General features: G+C 43.9%; 1 protein-coding gene across 4 annotated transcripts in view; it reads right to left on the bottom strand.

Moving 5' to 3' along the window:
• The window catches only part of SUFU (SUFU negative regulator of hedgehog signaling), a 96,203-nt gene that overhangs the window by 38,152 nt on the left and 41,161 nt on the right, over positions 1-16,890 (bottom strand). For all 4 annotated transcript variants that reach the window (XM_086752055.1, XM_086752056.1, XM_086752058.1 and 1 more), the window contains 3 exons: positions 8,814-8,956; positions 6,172-6,257; positions 4,029-4,101 (listed from right to left, as the gene is read on the bottom strand). In XM_086752055.1, coding sequence (XP_086608181.1) covers positions 4,029-4,101; positions 6,172-6,257; positions 8,814-8,956 — 302 coding nt within the window. The remainder of the gene's footprint in view (positions 1-4,028; positions 4,102-6,171; positions 6,258-8,813; positions 8,957-16,890) is intronic.

Raw genomic sequence — 16,890 nt, 5'->3', positions numbered from 1 at the left:
AGCTGTCGCATAGCTTTCTCTATCGACAAGATACACGAACTCCCTCCCCTGTAAGCTGGACTTTCCAAGCACATAACCAATGTTTGGGTCTAGGAAGGCGTTGCACACCAACCTCAAGCAGCTGGGTACTCTCAGAGATGATGCATTTTTTCAGGGACATGGGCATCTGTTGCCAGCAAGACTGTCCTAAGCAACAGCCAAAACTTCCACGGGACACTTAAGGTGCTAGGGGAACTAGCGTTACTCTGAATTTCCACCTATGTCCCACAAGGGGGTAATGTTGAGCTGGACAAACTCAGGGCTGAGCTACATCGAGGAAGGGCTGCTGTTACTCTCTCCTCTCCCCTGGCACCTCATCAACTGGGCTCGTTTTCCCCTCTTCTGAAGGAGTGGCACTTCTGGTACCGCTCAGCGGCACTAGCAAGATCTCCATCTCACTGCTTCCGTCTGGGTCACCTCAGAACAGGCGGTAAGCCCCACCACTTGCGGGACAGAGACTTTGAAGGTTAAAGGCAGGAGCAGAGCTGTGTTATGCACAATGGGAGCAGATCTCTGCTCGTTATTACTACCCTCCAGTTTGACCTTGCCACTGGAGTCAAGAGGCCGTGGGAGCATCCAGCGCTCTGCAAAATCTGTTCCTTAAGAAGCTGTTTCCAGACTAAAACCCACATGCATTCCTCCCTTTGGCCAGCTGCGCATGCTGTGCCCTAGAAAGAGCGTTGCCTGTTCTTGTGACCATTCAAGAGATGATTTGAGCAGCTCAAAAATAAGCACAGGCACTCTGGGTGTGGATGCATGCACAGCTGATGTAATTTGCAGTGGCTGAAGTCCCACCCTCCTCCATGTACTCCTACCCCTTCCCTTCAGCCAACTTTTTTTTTTTTTTTTTTTTTTTTCAGCTGGATCACCTCCCTAAACTGGCTCTTTGGCCAAGAGCAGAGGCAGAAGCTTGTGGCTGAGGACAGGACCAGAGCAGTCCTGACTTAGACTTAAGCATTCAAGACACTGCTTTCCTTCTGCCTCTCTCCTGAAAGACTGCTCCTCATTGGCATCTTCCTCCGGCACCAACGGAAACTGGCTTCTATGAAAATGTAATGGGAAAATGTGAGAAATAATAAATCTGCTGGGATTTTCTTTTGTTATATCCTGAACATAAAATTAGTTGTTTCACCCAGAAATAGAAGTTGTGGTAGAAGAAATAAAAATACATCCGATCCTACATATGCAAATGATGCTCTAAGAGAGATTTAGCATGTGGCTCCTTTGGGAGCCCTCCGCAGCGCTCTGTGAGGACTCAAATCAGCTGCCATGGGAAGATTCAGCTTGTCAGCACGGTGATTTTTCATTCTAGCGATTGAGTAAGCATGGGAGAGCCACCAAAGCTGCCCTGGAGCAGGGAGCAGAAGAGCCCAGAGGGCCCCGAGGACTCCACCAGGCAGAGGCTCTGGCGGGACGTGCTTCTCCATCCCTCCATCTTCAGCCCCTGCTCACACACACAGTCAGGGCCTTTGGACAGTGAGCAGAGCCTTGCAGAGGGGTAAAGGGACTCATCATCTGCATCTCAGATGGTTTGCAGAGCCCTTCCTCAGGGGAAGAAGTGCTGATCTGTTGGCAGCCCTTGAAGATCAAGGGGGGCTGATGGAAACGAGGTGGCCTAAGGCAGCCTAATTTGCATGCCTGTTTTATAACGTTTGCAATATTGATCTTGAAGGGGGAAAACACCAAAAAAACCCTAGCCAGTGCAGACTCTCGGCTGGGGCAATGCACAGCTTTACCCCATCTTTAGCCAGCAAAGATGTGCCTGGGCTGAGGGGTTGTTCTTCCTCCCTTGAACGGGCAGCCTGAGCAGGAGTTTGGAGCAGCCCAGGGCAGAGGAGGTTCAGCCTTTTCCTCCCTCAAAGAAAGGATGTTTCTGTCCCATTTTCCTCTCAGCATGTGGGAGGGATGCTCTGAGGCTCTTATAAGTCATTGATCCCTTTCTAAACGAGCCAGAGCACTGCGGCGTGACCCGCAGAGCAGCAACCACAACTCAGGAAATTCAAATCAGCTTTATTCTCTTCTGAGATATCTGCTAAAACAGAAGCAAAGCACTGAGAATAAGTGCAGAGCTGGGGACCGACAGGGATTGTTTGACAGTGCTGCCAGAGAAATCTGAATGGCCTACAGGGAAGCCTGGCTGAACAGAAAACAGCCAGCGTTGCCACAGCATTAATTGCCGACATCCTGGGATGACATCTTAGTTGGGATCCATTCTCAGAAACTCCGAACAGAAAGTACAGCTGCTGCTGCCAGGGCTGGGTTTAGGCCTCAATCAATTCCCACAAGAGACAATGCAGCCTCAAAACAAGCTCTGCCTGCTTCCCAGGCAGGCAACGTGCTAGTTGTCCATTTCCTCTGCCTGCTCCCTCCCTCCCCTCCACCTATTTTCCGCTGCTGCCTTTCAGCTCTCACACACCCTGCACCACCACCACCACCAAGACGCCAAATGAATAACACTTTATCCTTTCCCCACTAATTAGAGCAGGAGGTGCATGATGTGGCTGAACCCAGCCTGGCACAGCCTTGCTCCCCATGCTCAGCAAAGGCTCTTTGGGGCTCAGCACCCCAGCAGCAAGTTTTGCCCTGTGAATCCCCAGAGGCTGTGGCAGCAGAGCAGGAAGGAGGTGCACGCACACACCTGCGCATACACACTACTGCAAGGGCAAAAGAGAAGAGAAACAGGAATGTCTTCAATGTGAGGAAGTCCGGAAAGACCACAGACATAGCAGCTTTCAGTGGCAGGATGCACTGGTGAGGCAGAGGTACTCTTTATTTGCCTTAACTTGCCTTGGCTGACTCAGATTCCAGTAAGCTGAGCTACTTCTCATTTACAGTAAATGGAAGAAAACCCTGTTATCATTAGGAATCACCAGTGAGCAGAGAACAGACAAACACCCTCCAGGGGGAGAGTGGGCAAAATTTTAAAAAGCCTAAAAACTTCATAGGACTCGCAGTTGTATTAGCTCCCACACTGTGGGACATTTGTGGAATATTTTTTTTTGTGTGTCTCTCAGACTGGTGTTATTTTAGATGAACAAATCCTTAAAAACAGTAAAAGCAGAATTGTGTTTTGTTCTTAAGCTTTCAAAATAAAATACGCTGTGAGGCAACTGAGGGTAATCAGATGCAGACACGCAGACCATAGCAAACGCAATAGCTTGTACAAAACGTGCGTGTATGCACGTGCCCTACCAGGCTAAGCCATAAGTTCTCTGTTAAAGGCAAATACTCAGTGACTCACTGAAACAAGGTCAGCACCACGCTGTATTTGCCTGGGACCCATACCATACTCTGCTGAAGGGATGCAGAACCATTTCCCAAACGCACAGATCAGTAGTCCATGGGACGGTAACCTCCCCATAGAGGTCCTACTCTGATCTTTAAACTTCAGAAATTAACTTCAACTCTGAAGAAGGTTTACTATATCTTCCTGCATGGATTATTAATAACCGCATGAGATACTTTTGGTTTCCCATTATTTCTCAGACTACACTAACTACTTTTCCTCAAGTGACATCCTACAGAATAAGCTACACTGTCACATTTCCTGTGAAAAAAAACACTTACTTGGTTTTGAGTTTTCTGCATGTTGTATCTCCTTATGCTTGCATATAAAACAGAGGAGGAATTTCCTGATCTATCATTTCTAAATCTTGTACTGTTCTACGTTCTGTTATTTTCTATTTTCCTCCTTTCTAAAACATGCAGTGCAAATCTTACCAATTTGTCTCATGTATGAGATTCTGTTTTCCTGGTCTCCCTTTTCTAACTTTCTTCCTAGAGCTGCCATCTTCCTGGGGCTGGACATGCACACTCTTGAACCACCTCTGAGAGGGCAAAGGAAGTCTCTTAAGAGTTTTCCAGAATTATTGCAAACATTGAGAAGATCACAGCACCTTTACAGAAAACAATAGAACCTTTTTATACCATTAAATCAATTCTCCCTGCCTACTACAAAAGACGTGGCATTTTATAAACTAAAGACATACTTGCAGATGTGGGTCAATCTCGAATATTGTCTCTCCTCTTCGCATATCTGTTATCAACCAGGGGCCTCCAGCTCTACAAAGAAAGAAAGAAAGAAGGAAAGAAAGGTAATGAACCAGTCACGCACTTCAGCTAGTACTGCCCAACAGAGTGGGCCTGTACTGGAAGGAAGCACAAGACAGAGTTTAAAACAAGCCTAGAAGCCCCTCTATGTTGTATATACATCCCATAGCACACATTTGTCCTTTACATTGCCCAGACACATAATGAAAGCCCTCCAGGACCTAGCTGTTCTCTGCCTAGTGTCTGGCACCACCAGACAAAGCAGTCAGGATTGACACAGGCTCTCCCCTGTGTGGACCCACTTACTCATAGAAGACCGAACTGGGTTTTAAGCTTACAAGTAACTGAACTGGGACTGAGAAGTCCAGTGTAGCCGAGGCCTAAGAAAGATGGCCAAGACATGAGGTCAAGATACATACCTCTATTACATATCTAAAGATGTAGCAGGGTCCCAATGGGACTGTACTTTTTGCTGAGATCGGCAGTCATGTTCAGTACTGTAAAAAGCTTATTGCTGTGATAAATATCCTCACAACAGACATTTTGCCTAGCTGGTTCTTAATGGTTGAGTACTCAGATGGATCAGAGAAATCTTTGTTTTCATTAGCAATAAAAGTCAGAAGGGTCAAGATGTTTCCCAACAAGGGTGATAGAAAACAGGTTACTACGAAGATGAACTACTCGGAGACTTTATTTTGGGTCACACTGCAGGCAGATTGCAGAAGTCAGCCTTAGATGGTGCTTTTCATTTGAAGTAAAAACCAAAGTCTTTTGGAATTACCACAAAAATTACTTTGTTATTGCAGTCCAAAGCCCCCTCCTCTGGCCTTGTCTGTGTTATAGTCTCCTAAAGCACTAAAAGTAAAAGCAGTAAAAGTTAGTATTTTGTAGCTTTTCAGATGCACTGATAGCCACTCTTTTTTCACATCACTCTGGAAGCTGTTAATTATTAACTGCAGAGGTGCCACCTGCTTCAGTCCCTCACTGGGATGCAAGACACTGACTCTCACTCCACGTCAGTGGCTTAGCAGTTTGCAGCTTTGCCTTCGAACTGTGCACATTTGGGTTTCATTTTATCCTTGGAAAGGTGCTTGTACCACAGCACAAAAGCCAACATGAGAACAGACTGAGGAGAGGGGTGGTGTATCTGTATTAACTTAGAGGAGCCAAGAGAGCTGCAGGCAGTTTTTATTTTCTTGGGGTCCCAGAAACAAAGCTTGCAGCTGGATAAATTCACTCTGCTCTAGGGCATTAACATGAATTATCTGCACTTGTGCCTAAAAGGGAGAAGTTCAAGTTTAAGAAATCCAGCAGCAAAGGCTGGACTCTTCCAAATAATAAATCAATTAAAGGCCATTGTGACACTGGAGAGTGTACTATTGTGCCCAGGAACACATATTCGGTACCATTTTGTTTTAAAAAATATTTTGAGCTACAATCACATGGCAATAACTTCCACTAAATATAAGAGAAAAATGTTTAAACAAAACACCTGCAAGCCAAAAAAGTTTAGCTGCAACCTGTCAGCAAATAAAGCATCAACATACCATTTAACATTTAAAATCCACCTCCTCCTTAACCCAACCATATCGTTATTTTGCCACAGGAAAAATAACTATGGACTTCCCTTGCATGCACACTCTTCCTCCTGCAAACTGGCCCACCAAGAGTATGGCCAGTTTGAGAGTGACTTTCTCATGTTTAGACAGCGCCCAAGCTTTCCTAGGCACTCTAAGTCAGACCCTCTCCTTCCTTTCTTTTGAACCACACAGAGAGGTCACCAGTAACAGTTATCCCAGCTCTCTCAGGAAGAAGCAATGAGAAAATGCTGCAGGCGTAAGAGGAAGGAAATTAAGCTTTCAAGACCTCATTCTGTCTCACACTGAACATGTGGACTTCCACAGACATTAATTTGCATCTAAGCGTCTGTGCGTGAGAACAGATTTGCAACGAATTCCCGTCTCTTGCTACAACATAGGATTAAATAAGTTCCATCAACAAGTTAAAGATTGTTAATAAAAACAAACAACTGAATTGTTCTCTGTGGGAACGCTCCCCTATATGGGCTGTATGAGCACTTACACCGGGACAGTCCGAAGCAGTTCCAGGATCCCTTGCCCATTCCACTGCTGAGCTGCATGCAGTTCCTCAGTGCAAACCCCAACAATCTGGAATAAATGAAAACAGAGATACTAAACTGGATGGGAACCGTGTAAGAACTGTAGAAAAAAGGCACCCTGTGGTGCTGCATCAAAGCATATAAAGAAGTGCCATTTCTTCACACTACTAGATGGGCGAGGAGAAATGGAGCCTGAAGACAACAGAAGGATTCTGCAATTCCTTAGGCCCTTTCTCTACACTTAACATGTGAAGTGCAACCTGATCTGGTTGAAGATGTTCCTGCTCCTTGCAACCCAAACTATTATATGATTCTATTCACATTACATTTAATCTTGCATGGCTTGTGTGAACTTTACTATGAGGAGGGTCTGGTGACAAATCAGGGTTTACTGAAGATCCACTAGTCTGTTCTCACTCTTCGATCTAGCCCACACAAGACAGGACAGGTTAGGGTCTAAACAGATGCAAAACACTGTTCTGTCAGTGTATTGCTAGGGACAAATGCAATACCGCACCAGCAATTTCCATCAGGCAAGGGACCTGCTGCCACAAGGAAATGCTTTGGAGCTCATAAACCCTTGACCAGCTCAGTTTGCTGACTGGTTACATCTTACTCAGCACCATAAAGTAAAGCTGCTTACACATCGCATAATCCACTTGTCACTGGAGGCAACTGCAGACTTCTGCCTTCCTGGATAAGGCAATATGTGTTTGCTTTTCAGGATGGGAGCTGCCACACTGAGCAATACCAGATGTCCCTCTCACAGCAGCTAAGATCAGACGCTTCAAATGAAGGGGTGAAACACCCTTCAGCTGATCGAGGAAGGCAGTTTCTTCCTGACCCATTAGCTGCTGGCTTGTGCCGTCGAGCACAATGACTCACTCTTTGGGATGAGAAATTATTTTAGCCATGGCCTTCTATTTTCTTCCTCAATACTCTCAGCCTTTTCCAACAACACTGGTCAAAGTCTGTTCAACTGATGTTTCATCGGAAAAGAGGAGAACTGAAAAATAAGTTCTGAAGAGCAGCAAGTAGAAGCACATGATGTGGCTTTGCTGCAAGCGTGTATCTGCGCTGATAGAGATCTGCGTGGAAAACCATCACTGTCAGCATGTACCCAACTCCGCACACCCTACCTCCCCTGCCCCTTGCAGAGCTCACTTTCTCAGGACCCAGCCCTTGGAGATGCACTTCATCCCCACCCATCTCCCAGGCTTCCTCCATGAACAGCCTGAATCACCCTTGCTCCAGGACATCCCTCCCTCAAGCTTCACTCACTAATTACATACAAACAGCAAGACTCTAAACAGATCATTTTGTGTTCGTTCTTTTCTTTTTGCAATCGTTATCTTCATGGGTGAAAATAAATCCGTAACAACAGGCATCAAACAAAGGGAAAAAGCAAGTCAATCATATGTGTTGTGGAAGATAAAAGGCCAAGAGCCTCAAGATGCAACAAGCTGACTGTCCTTTGACCCAGGACAGCTGGGCACTAAAGAAGAGATGCGGACTAATGCAGCACTAACTGGGGAGTCAGTCAGGAATCTCCCTGCTTAGCTTGGCTCTCTATCTCTGCTTCCTGGTCTCACAACTCAGCTTTCACTGATTAATCCCACACCCATCTCTTTCTTGTTGATAAAACACAGACTTTTGGGCAGCTCAGAAAATTCAGGAAAGCCTTTGCCTTTGGACAGCAGTTGCCCTGTGCAGGTCTGTGGTAATGGAGCTTCCCCTTACATGTTGCAACTACGGCCAATGACAAATGGGAGCCACCTGAAGCTTAAATTGTAAAATGCAGGCACTTGCATTTTCCCACAGGATGGAAGCTTTTCCACGGAGCAAGAAGAAATCAGCAGTAGATATAAACTATGCCAACTCTTCCACTAAGGTTAACAACTCCATATGCAATTTAAAAATGTACAAAGCAGCCCATATCTAAGAGACATCACTGAGAAGAAGGAATTTGGAAAAGCAAGCAAACCCGTTCGGTGAAGGAAGCTCCCCTCACTGAACAATAGTGTTAAATCACAAGGGATTTTTTTAAATGCTTCTTTTGCAAAGCGAACCTGAACATTTCTTAAACAGTAGATCAGTACAGGAAAATTCACTTACGCTCTTAAGAATCTTTGTGATAACGTTGTGAGCTACATTTCTGCCATTATATAATGCTAAAGCAACTCTGAGTTCTGTTCCAAGCTCTTATTTTCCTGGAATTCAAACCAGTGGATCACTTAATGATAGAATTTGAATTTAGCTCTACCTTTTAAAAGCCTCTCAGCTTTTTTCCCCTGTGTTCATGCCTGAAATTTCAGAGCAGTGATGTAATACTCAACTCCAGGTCTGTTTCAGGGTGTAAACCTTCTCTCCATCAGATAGACCTCTATCTTGGGAACTGAGTGTGCCATTGCTCAATCCTGGTAAAATGCTTACTGAATACCTCCAGAGCAACAACTCAGAGATGAGATCCACGGTAATCAAATAAGGAAGAAAGGTGGAAAACAGGACAATAAGCATCTGACTTACCAAAGCTAAATGAAATGTAATGTTAGCCACATTCCAAGCCCAGGAAGTGACAGTCAGAGCCACTGTTGCTGGGTCTTACCTGTAGGAAAGTAACGACCCCAAAAGGAGTCTGCACTGGCTGCATCTGAGGGTCTTCTGTCAGTAACATATGCTGGATTCTGGATTCACTGTTGTCCAAAGGGCTGTGCCACGATACATGGTCACCACTGCAGAAGGTGTTTTCTGTAAGAAAGAGAAACAAGAAATATTTAGTCCACAAAGTCTGCCAGAATATTCCTTCTGTTAGCATCTGCTCCTCACCTCTGTTAGGCAGGGACCTTTGCTATGGACCAGGACAGTCACCAGTGGCTATTCACAGTGACTTCCTCCAGCCAGCTCTGCTGAATCTCCAAGTCAGCTGAAGCAGGAAAGGGATCTCATTGAGCCATTTGAACTCAAGCACTGACTTTAAAATTGCCCTCTTGAGTGCTGTGGCAAAAAAATTGTGTCCTGCTTTGATATTAATCCCAACACAGGAATATCAACAAATAAAATTAGCTTCTCTCTCATTTAGTATTAGTCTTGTTCTGTGAGAGGGTGCAAGGTCAGCAGGCCATACTGGACGCCTATGGGACAGCGATTCATACTTAATTTGCAGCTCTGATTTGCAGCACAATCTGTGGCTCAACTTGTGATGGTCTAAGTCAAAGTCACTTTCTCTCCCAATTGTCTGGTGGCTCTGGTGCAGAATTATAATTAATATGTTCCTTCTTTCCCAAACAATGAGAAAACCAGTAGGCTATAAATTTAAGCCCATGTCAGAACAGACTGCATCAAAACAAAGAGCCAGAAATTATCCTTCCCTCTTCACGACTGTAAGCATTCCTTTCTTTTCCTCTTCTCCTGCTTAGAAAGACAAAACCCCCAAGATAATCCCATGTTCCACAGCTGGTGCATGCCAGAAGGCACATTGGAACCCATTTGTATGTTGCTGCCCCATCATAGGAAAGGCTAATGCTTGCTTTCTCAGTGAGCTAAGAAGTAAAACATCCAACTATGACCATTTTCACACCAATTAAAGCATGCTCCATTTGCACACAGTTCCTAGAACACGGCTGCAATAATGCTGCCTAGCCAACTGCCTTGTCCTCGGGTCTTCTGCTTGTCCCACTCCAAGAGAGCTTTAATAGCACATACAAATAAACAGCCTGGAAGCCATAATCTGAGATAGATGTAATGCCTCAGGGATGAACTGATCTAATGGTGATGATACCTGTCTGCTTCCAAAGTCAGTGGCAAGCACAGTGCCCCTCTCCCTGACCAAGCTCATTGATGAAACCAGTCTGGGCTGCTGTCCTCACCATGGTCTCTCCCAAGGCCATGCTTACAGGAGAGTGGGAACAGAGGCCTCACGTAGTGGAGGAGTACTAAGACTTCCACTGCAGACTGGAAAACGTTAGCAGTTACCTGAGTTGCTGTCTGTCAAGTCTGGAGCAGGATTCAATTCAGAGGAGTGTTCTCCTCTGCCCTGCAGCTATGAGCAGATGTGGTCCTGGTCCTGGATCTTCACCTAACCTTCCCACATCACCTTCCAAATACATGTCAACACCACATCTCCTAAATAAGTATCTATAGGGCTTATCTGGGAATCCTTGAACATGGTAGCTTCTGCAGTGGCAAGAGCATTTGCCAGTAATTGCAGCTTTTTCCCCAGTCCCATTACACAACAGACACTGAGGAATCAGATGCTTGCACACACTCTTGGCCAGCAGCAAGTGCAGGATGCTTCGAGTGAGCCGTGAGCGGCAGGAACGTAAATTAATGAGAATTATCTCGCAGTTGCTGTGGGTAAAAATACTCGCAGTCATCCCACTGATGAGCCAACCCAGGCTCCCCTGTTCAGGGGTGCAATGCAGGGCGTTCTGGGCAACTCGTCCTTTCCCCAGCAGGTGGCCCCATTGGTGTGACTGTGAACATCCATCATCTGAGCTTCTTGGGATGAATTTCTTCAATAGCTCATTTGATTAAGAATTAAAATAAACTCCAAATACCATAAGGAACGAGGCATGTAACAGAAGTGTTGTGATAAGTAAAGGAATGTTTTCCTTAGTTAAAATTAGGAAAGAAAGAAAACATAGTGAATGCAAGCTGCTTGAAAGAAAGAGTTTATCGTTATGTACACTAAATTACACGCTTTCACCTCTGTGACTGAAAGGAGTTGTTCGGATATTACTTTACTTTTAGAGCTGGGGAAATATAAGCAGATAGAAATTAAAAGTATGATTTTTTTTTTATTATTATCAAAATTGGATTAAAGAAACAGCACTTAGAATGTTGCAAAGGATCTCCTTATATTTTCCAGGTTAGCCAAAATGTGGCTGATTAATTTTTTTTTTAATGATAAAAGCCTCTCAGTCACAGTTTTCAGGAATGAAACAAAGCCACAAAGAGCTTATTCTTAGGCCCTGTCTTTACACCACAACATTTTGCCCATCAAACGCTCACACAATTCTATGCTGATCGATCGCTGCGTTTCATTGCTGGTGCTGCTCCTCCTGGGAAAGCCCAGCCCGTTTAGAGCAGGTTTTCAAATGCAAATGTCTCTGCTGGAAACCCACCTGTTTATGTCCATGTGAACACTGAACACTTAGAAAATCTCCCTCTCCCTTGCATGCACACGAACACCACAAAATTCACACTGACTACTCAATTAAATCACACAAAAAAAAAAACATTTCTGCAAATAACATGAAGCTGAATTGAAAGCTGTAAGAGTGCAAGAAATTCAGGATTACAGCCTGAAACTCAGCTCTTTGCTTGCTGCATTCTAACCCATACGGGATGTAGGATCAGCTCTCGTACAGCGACCATTGCAGCACTGAGGACAGCCTGAATTGCAGGGCTTGTAGCCACAGAAACTAAGAAATCACAGGAACAAAGGCCTAGACAACTACTTTCTCTTGCCTCATGCTGGAAACAGGGATGAGCATCTTCCCTTCTCACCTTTCACACCCATGTTCTCAAAGCATGACGATCAAAATCTTCATTTAAGCTTCAAACAATGTTTTAACCAAAAAATCCTAAAGTTTTCATAAATGATTGCTCCAAAGTAAATTTATAACTAAGTTTGGGGCTTTCACGAATGCTGAAGTAGAACATAAAACATCAGATAAATCCTCAAAGTCATCACAGCACAGATGGATGTGAAAAGTCTCCTGTGGTTCTCGCACCTTTCTATCATTTGCAGTGCTGTCAGTAACACTTTGTACAACTTGCCTTTCATCCACAAACACCTACAATGTGCTCGTATTTCTTACATGCGCATGGGTATTTCCATAAAACAAGTGATGAGTACGCACAGGACATGCACTCAGGTACGTGATGAGCACAAATACTTAACAAGGAGCAACACACTTCAGTCAGGCTGCCTGAAGACAGCTCCTTTTGTTCCCAAAAACACATCCCCAGGTCTCCCATACCATGTGGACTAACTGGAGAAGCAGGCTGCCAGCTCCAAACTAATTTCCGAGATCTCTGTTTCGCACTGCTACGAACGAGGGACAGGACTAGGACCTTCAGCAATAATGATGCCAACATGGGTCTCTCAACAACAGTCATAGTTTTATACCTCTCAGTACAAATTTTGATGCCTACTGCAGGCATCAAATGAGACACCTACACTCACAACCGGAAGCTACTTATATACTAAATACTTGAAAATACAGACATGAAAATAGGTATTAATATACATGTAAAAAAAAAAGATTACAGGAAGAAGTTTATGTCCGTGGAGCACTGACTTAGTCTCACAGGACTCACTGCTACAAGCATCCCAAAAGAATTTCTAGTTTTAGGCCAAAACATTACTCCCCTTTCAGATAAACACAGAACATTCCTTTGCAAATTATCTCAGCCTTAGCAGCAAAGCTGGTTCTGCAAGGATCCCATCACAACACTAATGCTGTCCTTGGCCCTTGTAGATTCAGGAACAGCCTCTGCTTTATCCACGTCCATTTACAGCAACCATTGATTCAATACTTTTCCTTCTTAACAAGCTCTGCTACACAACCCTTTTGACCTGCTGTAATGGTGTGCAGATTAGCATACTGTGGAAACGTTTTCAATTGAGGGACTGAAGCACAACGGATGTTACAAAATACTTTTGCATTGTATTTCTTAATGAGACAAAATACATTTGTGTACAGAATCCAGGAAAACGTGAGATGGCTTTCAGCGGTAGCTGTGAAGGACCATGGGCTACTACTGAACCAGCGTCTTCTCTTCCATTTTAAGAGCACAATGTTCACTCTGCCTGGACTCAGGTATCATTTGCTGCTGCAAAGACTTCTGCCTCCTTGAACTTCGGTGTTACCTGACTCCACAGCAAAGCCAACAAGAGATGTGTCCTGCCCAGGGAAACCATTTCATATAAAGGGAGAAGTCCGATTTATTCTTCTAATAAATAGCAAGCCTCAAACCCGTGGCCAGCTGGTCTGTTCCCATGCTCAGGAGTAAGCTTGGATAAGACTTCTGTGAATGGGGGAACAAAGGACGCTCTTTTCTCTGTGGGTTTGCACATTGTGGATGGATTCATCATTGCCTAAGGAGGAAGGAGCTCTGACTAAAGCTTTTACTGCAGGTATGGCACACACAGGAGGATTCTATCTAGGTTCACTTGTATCTAAGGTGGAGTGTAACACATCTCCACTCTCCTCCACTGAAGAGGGTAGAGTAACCATTTTTACTCACCTGCTCATTTTTACCATTCTTTAAGAACCAAGTCTCTCCAAGAGCCCTACCACTCTGTTAAGTCTGTTTGATGTTGGCCACAGGTTCAAACACCATTAGAGCAGCACAGGCAGTCTTCCAGGCACGAGGACAGCATGACTGCATAAGCCTTGTTTCCTTAGGTGAACACAGCAAAAACAACAGTCACCAGAAAAAGTTACCAGGACTTCATCAGGGAATTATCAAATACATAGGACAGATGGCAAAGCACAGAAATGATCTAGCCATCAACAGGAGGAATTAAATACCAAAGGAGCTGAAAGAAAATGTTAAAACATTTAATCCAAATTATTTTAGTGTATGGCTAAATCAGTAAATTCTCAGGAGTAAACTAAGGCTCTGATTTACTGCATATGAGCTGATTCACAGGAACTGCTGTTGAATACTTCTGCTTCACAGTAAATCTGAGCTGGTTACATGTTCCCTCCATGGAAAGAAGAGCTAAGCTACCTGACCTGCCTCAGGATAAATACCTGTCCTTCAGCAGTTACCATGGGAGCGCTGGATGTGTTGTAAATACACAGGCTTGCTTACAGTAACATCTTGGAAAATCACATCCTCCCTGCTTGGAAGGGACACTAACAGGACATAAACCTAATGCAGCAAGGTAATCCATCCTCACAGACTTGAAACTGGTTTTTCAGCAAGTTCGTGTTTTAACAAAAACTACTGGTTTGTTTATGTTTCTTTCTGATAGGGAATGCTGATTCCATGCAATCAAACTGCTTCATAGGGAGGTATTGATTTAATAAGAACTCAACAAGGAAATCATTAAAACATTTAATTTTAAACATACTATTTTATTTCATAATTTATAGTAGCAAATCTGAAGCCTGTCTCCAGCTCCACAGAAATGAGAAGTCTCTAAATTTCCCTTAGACCAGCTCTTGCATCATTCTATTACGCAAAAGCAGCATCTATAAGACAGTTACACCAGACTACTCTGTTAAGCTTCCTCTATTTTGAAGTCTTTAAAATGTCATTATCCATTTTCTTTTACAGCCCACATAAAGCAAGTGAGTTTCTTCCACGCAGCAATGGTCATAATTCCACTGCGCAATCTCTCCTAACTTTACTATCCAACTGTTCTGTTATGAGAACTGGGGAAATAACTCAGAGTGAACCATTCCACCGTGGACTAGTAAATACTTCCCTCTGCATTTTCTCTTTTAAACCTGCCAGTTCAACATATATGGGATCCTGCTAGCAGCCCTTACTCCCTTGAATAGCCACGTGGAGTATGTTGAAAAGGATGGCAAACCGAGACACGTACTAGGACCTAAGAGAGCTCCACCCAAAGGGTGGTCCCATAATGAATCTGAGTCAAGGAACATCTCCAGTGAGCTTGCTACTCTGCACCCAGTGCAGATGGGAAACTGTTGTCTGGGCATCTGGGAGCCAAAGAGCTTCTCTGGTATGCACACAGGGGACCGTATGGAGGAAAACAAGGAGTTGATGCTGTTCTGCCAGCAAGGAGACAACAAAGGAACTTGAGGCATATCTCCTGCTCATGCACGGCCTGGCATACAGTCCCCAGACTGAGTCTGGCTCCAGGGTAGTTCAGACTGCATCACCCTGGTTCATCCAAAGGCCAGAAACTTCCCCCTTCTGATGCAGTCACACCATGCAATTCTTTAGGTACGTTTTAAAATTAGGAGAATAGATTTGTAGCCTGACCATTCCTCTGTGTTTCCTCTAAGACACCTCCTCCTTTGAAATGCCAGCGAAAATCTGCAACAGTGGTGTTAAACTGTTCTGACTAATCAGTCAAATAAATCCACCTGGACAGTGTGTTCCAAGTTATGAGCTGATACTGCACAGTGGGAGAAGCCCTAAGTACATTTACTACAAGGTGTGCTTGGTTTTTGGGAGAAGAGCCACTCTACTGCACTCATATTCTTCAAAAGCAAGTTTCTGTGTTCCTCTCTTCTTTCTGCAGAAAGCCAGACCGTCATTACATGGTCACTTTATTCTGGGATGTGTGCAAGATGATGCTGAATTAACAATCCTGCTTTTCCCCAAGAAAGCAGCAGCAACCTGGATCACCCCCTCGAGTCAGTGATGTTGCTTAGTTATGCTAGCACAACAGTTGGCACTTCTCTGCTACCTTGGTCTAAAAAAATATATGAAATAAATTAGCAGCAATGTGTGGCACTGGGGATGCTGGAAGGCAAACAAGATGACCACATCCCTCATACAAGCCAGACCTACATCATCCGCATCACTCAGCGGCCTGAAAACTTGCTGCTCTAAGGGGTACAAACCTGCATTTTGTATCGGCTGTTGAGATCTCAGCTAAACTGCAGGCAGTGAGTCACAGATGTCAGAGAAATTCTGTATTTGAGGGCAAAGTAAAGAAGGATTTCAACTCCATGACTTACGGGTGCAGGAATGTTAAAAAGTCCCCCAGTGAGTTCCTGACCAGCATGACAGTGATGCAGCTAGACGTTTAAATTGAATGCAGCTTATCCAATACTTACAGAAATAATGTAATTTATTGCATTGCTGTTACCTTGCACATGCTCTTTATAATTTATTATATAAATGTATTTTCTCCAACACATTTTTAATATTCAGTCTGGCTTTGTTTAGAAAAAGGTAATCTGGCAATCTGTCACAAATAAGATCCAATGCTATTTTTCAGTACCATTTTGCAGACGGAACAGCTAGAATTAATTGAGAGACACTAAGAGCAGACGCGGAGTCCAACACTGAAATTTTTCACCAATACTACTTAATATATGTCAAACTAGCTCAATATGGATATAAGCATGCATGCAAAGATGTAGCTATAATAAACTGATACAGAAGCTAAACATGAAAACTGTGTCTAAAAATCTCAAAGTAATAGTGTTATTGCAACTCATTACACAGATCCAAATTAAAAAAAAAAAAAACAGAGCATAAGGAAAAATACTTAATTCAGACTCCTTTGCCAGCCACATTAAGTTAAGATAATCTAGGGATAATCAAATTAATGCTAAATTCAGTCTGTCTGCTTAGTGTCCTAAAGATTGCAAAAGACTGCACATATGGACTGGTAAAGGGGAAAAACAATTGTGACATAATTTGTGGGGCCCGCTGGCGGTTAGTCTATAATTTCATTTTCAACTCAAGCTGAACGTGTTTTAAGAACACACAAGTAGAATCCAAGCCATGATATATTTGCATTACATTAAAAAAACGCTTTTCCTCCGTGTTTTTCTTTTGCAGTTCAGTTATGCTGCCCCTTATCTCCTGTCTGGGAAACAGGAACTGCCTAAGCCCGGGCACTCCAAAGGGGTGCAAATTCACACAGTGCTGTTGCCCGCTGCAGACACGCAGCACAGACAAGATGCCTGAGGAAGAATTAAATCCCTGGAGTACAATTAAACAATAGCTGCACTGCA

Source organism: Chlamydotis macqueenii, chromosome 7 (genome assembly GCF_036417535.1).
Source record: "Chlamydotis macqueenii isolate bChlMac1 chromosome 7, bChlMac1.mat, whole genome shotgun sequence".
Classification (NCBI taxonomy): Eukaryota; Metazoa; Chordata; class Aves; order Otidiformes; family Otididae; genus Chlamydotis; species Chlamydotis macqueenii.
This window is presented reverse-complemented; position numbering and strand designations above follow the sequence as displayed.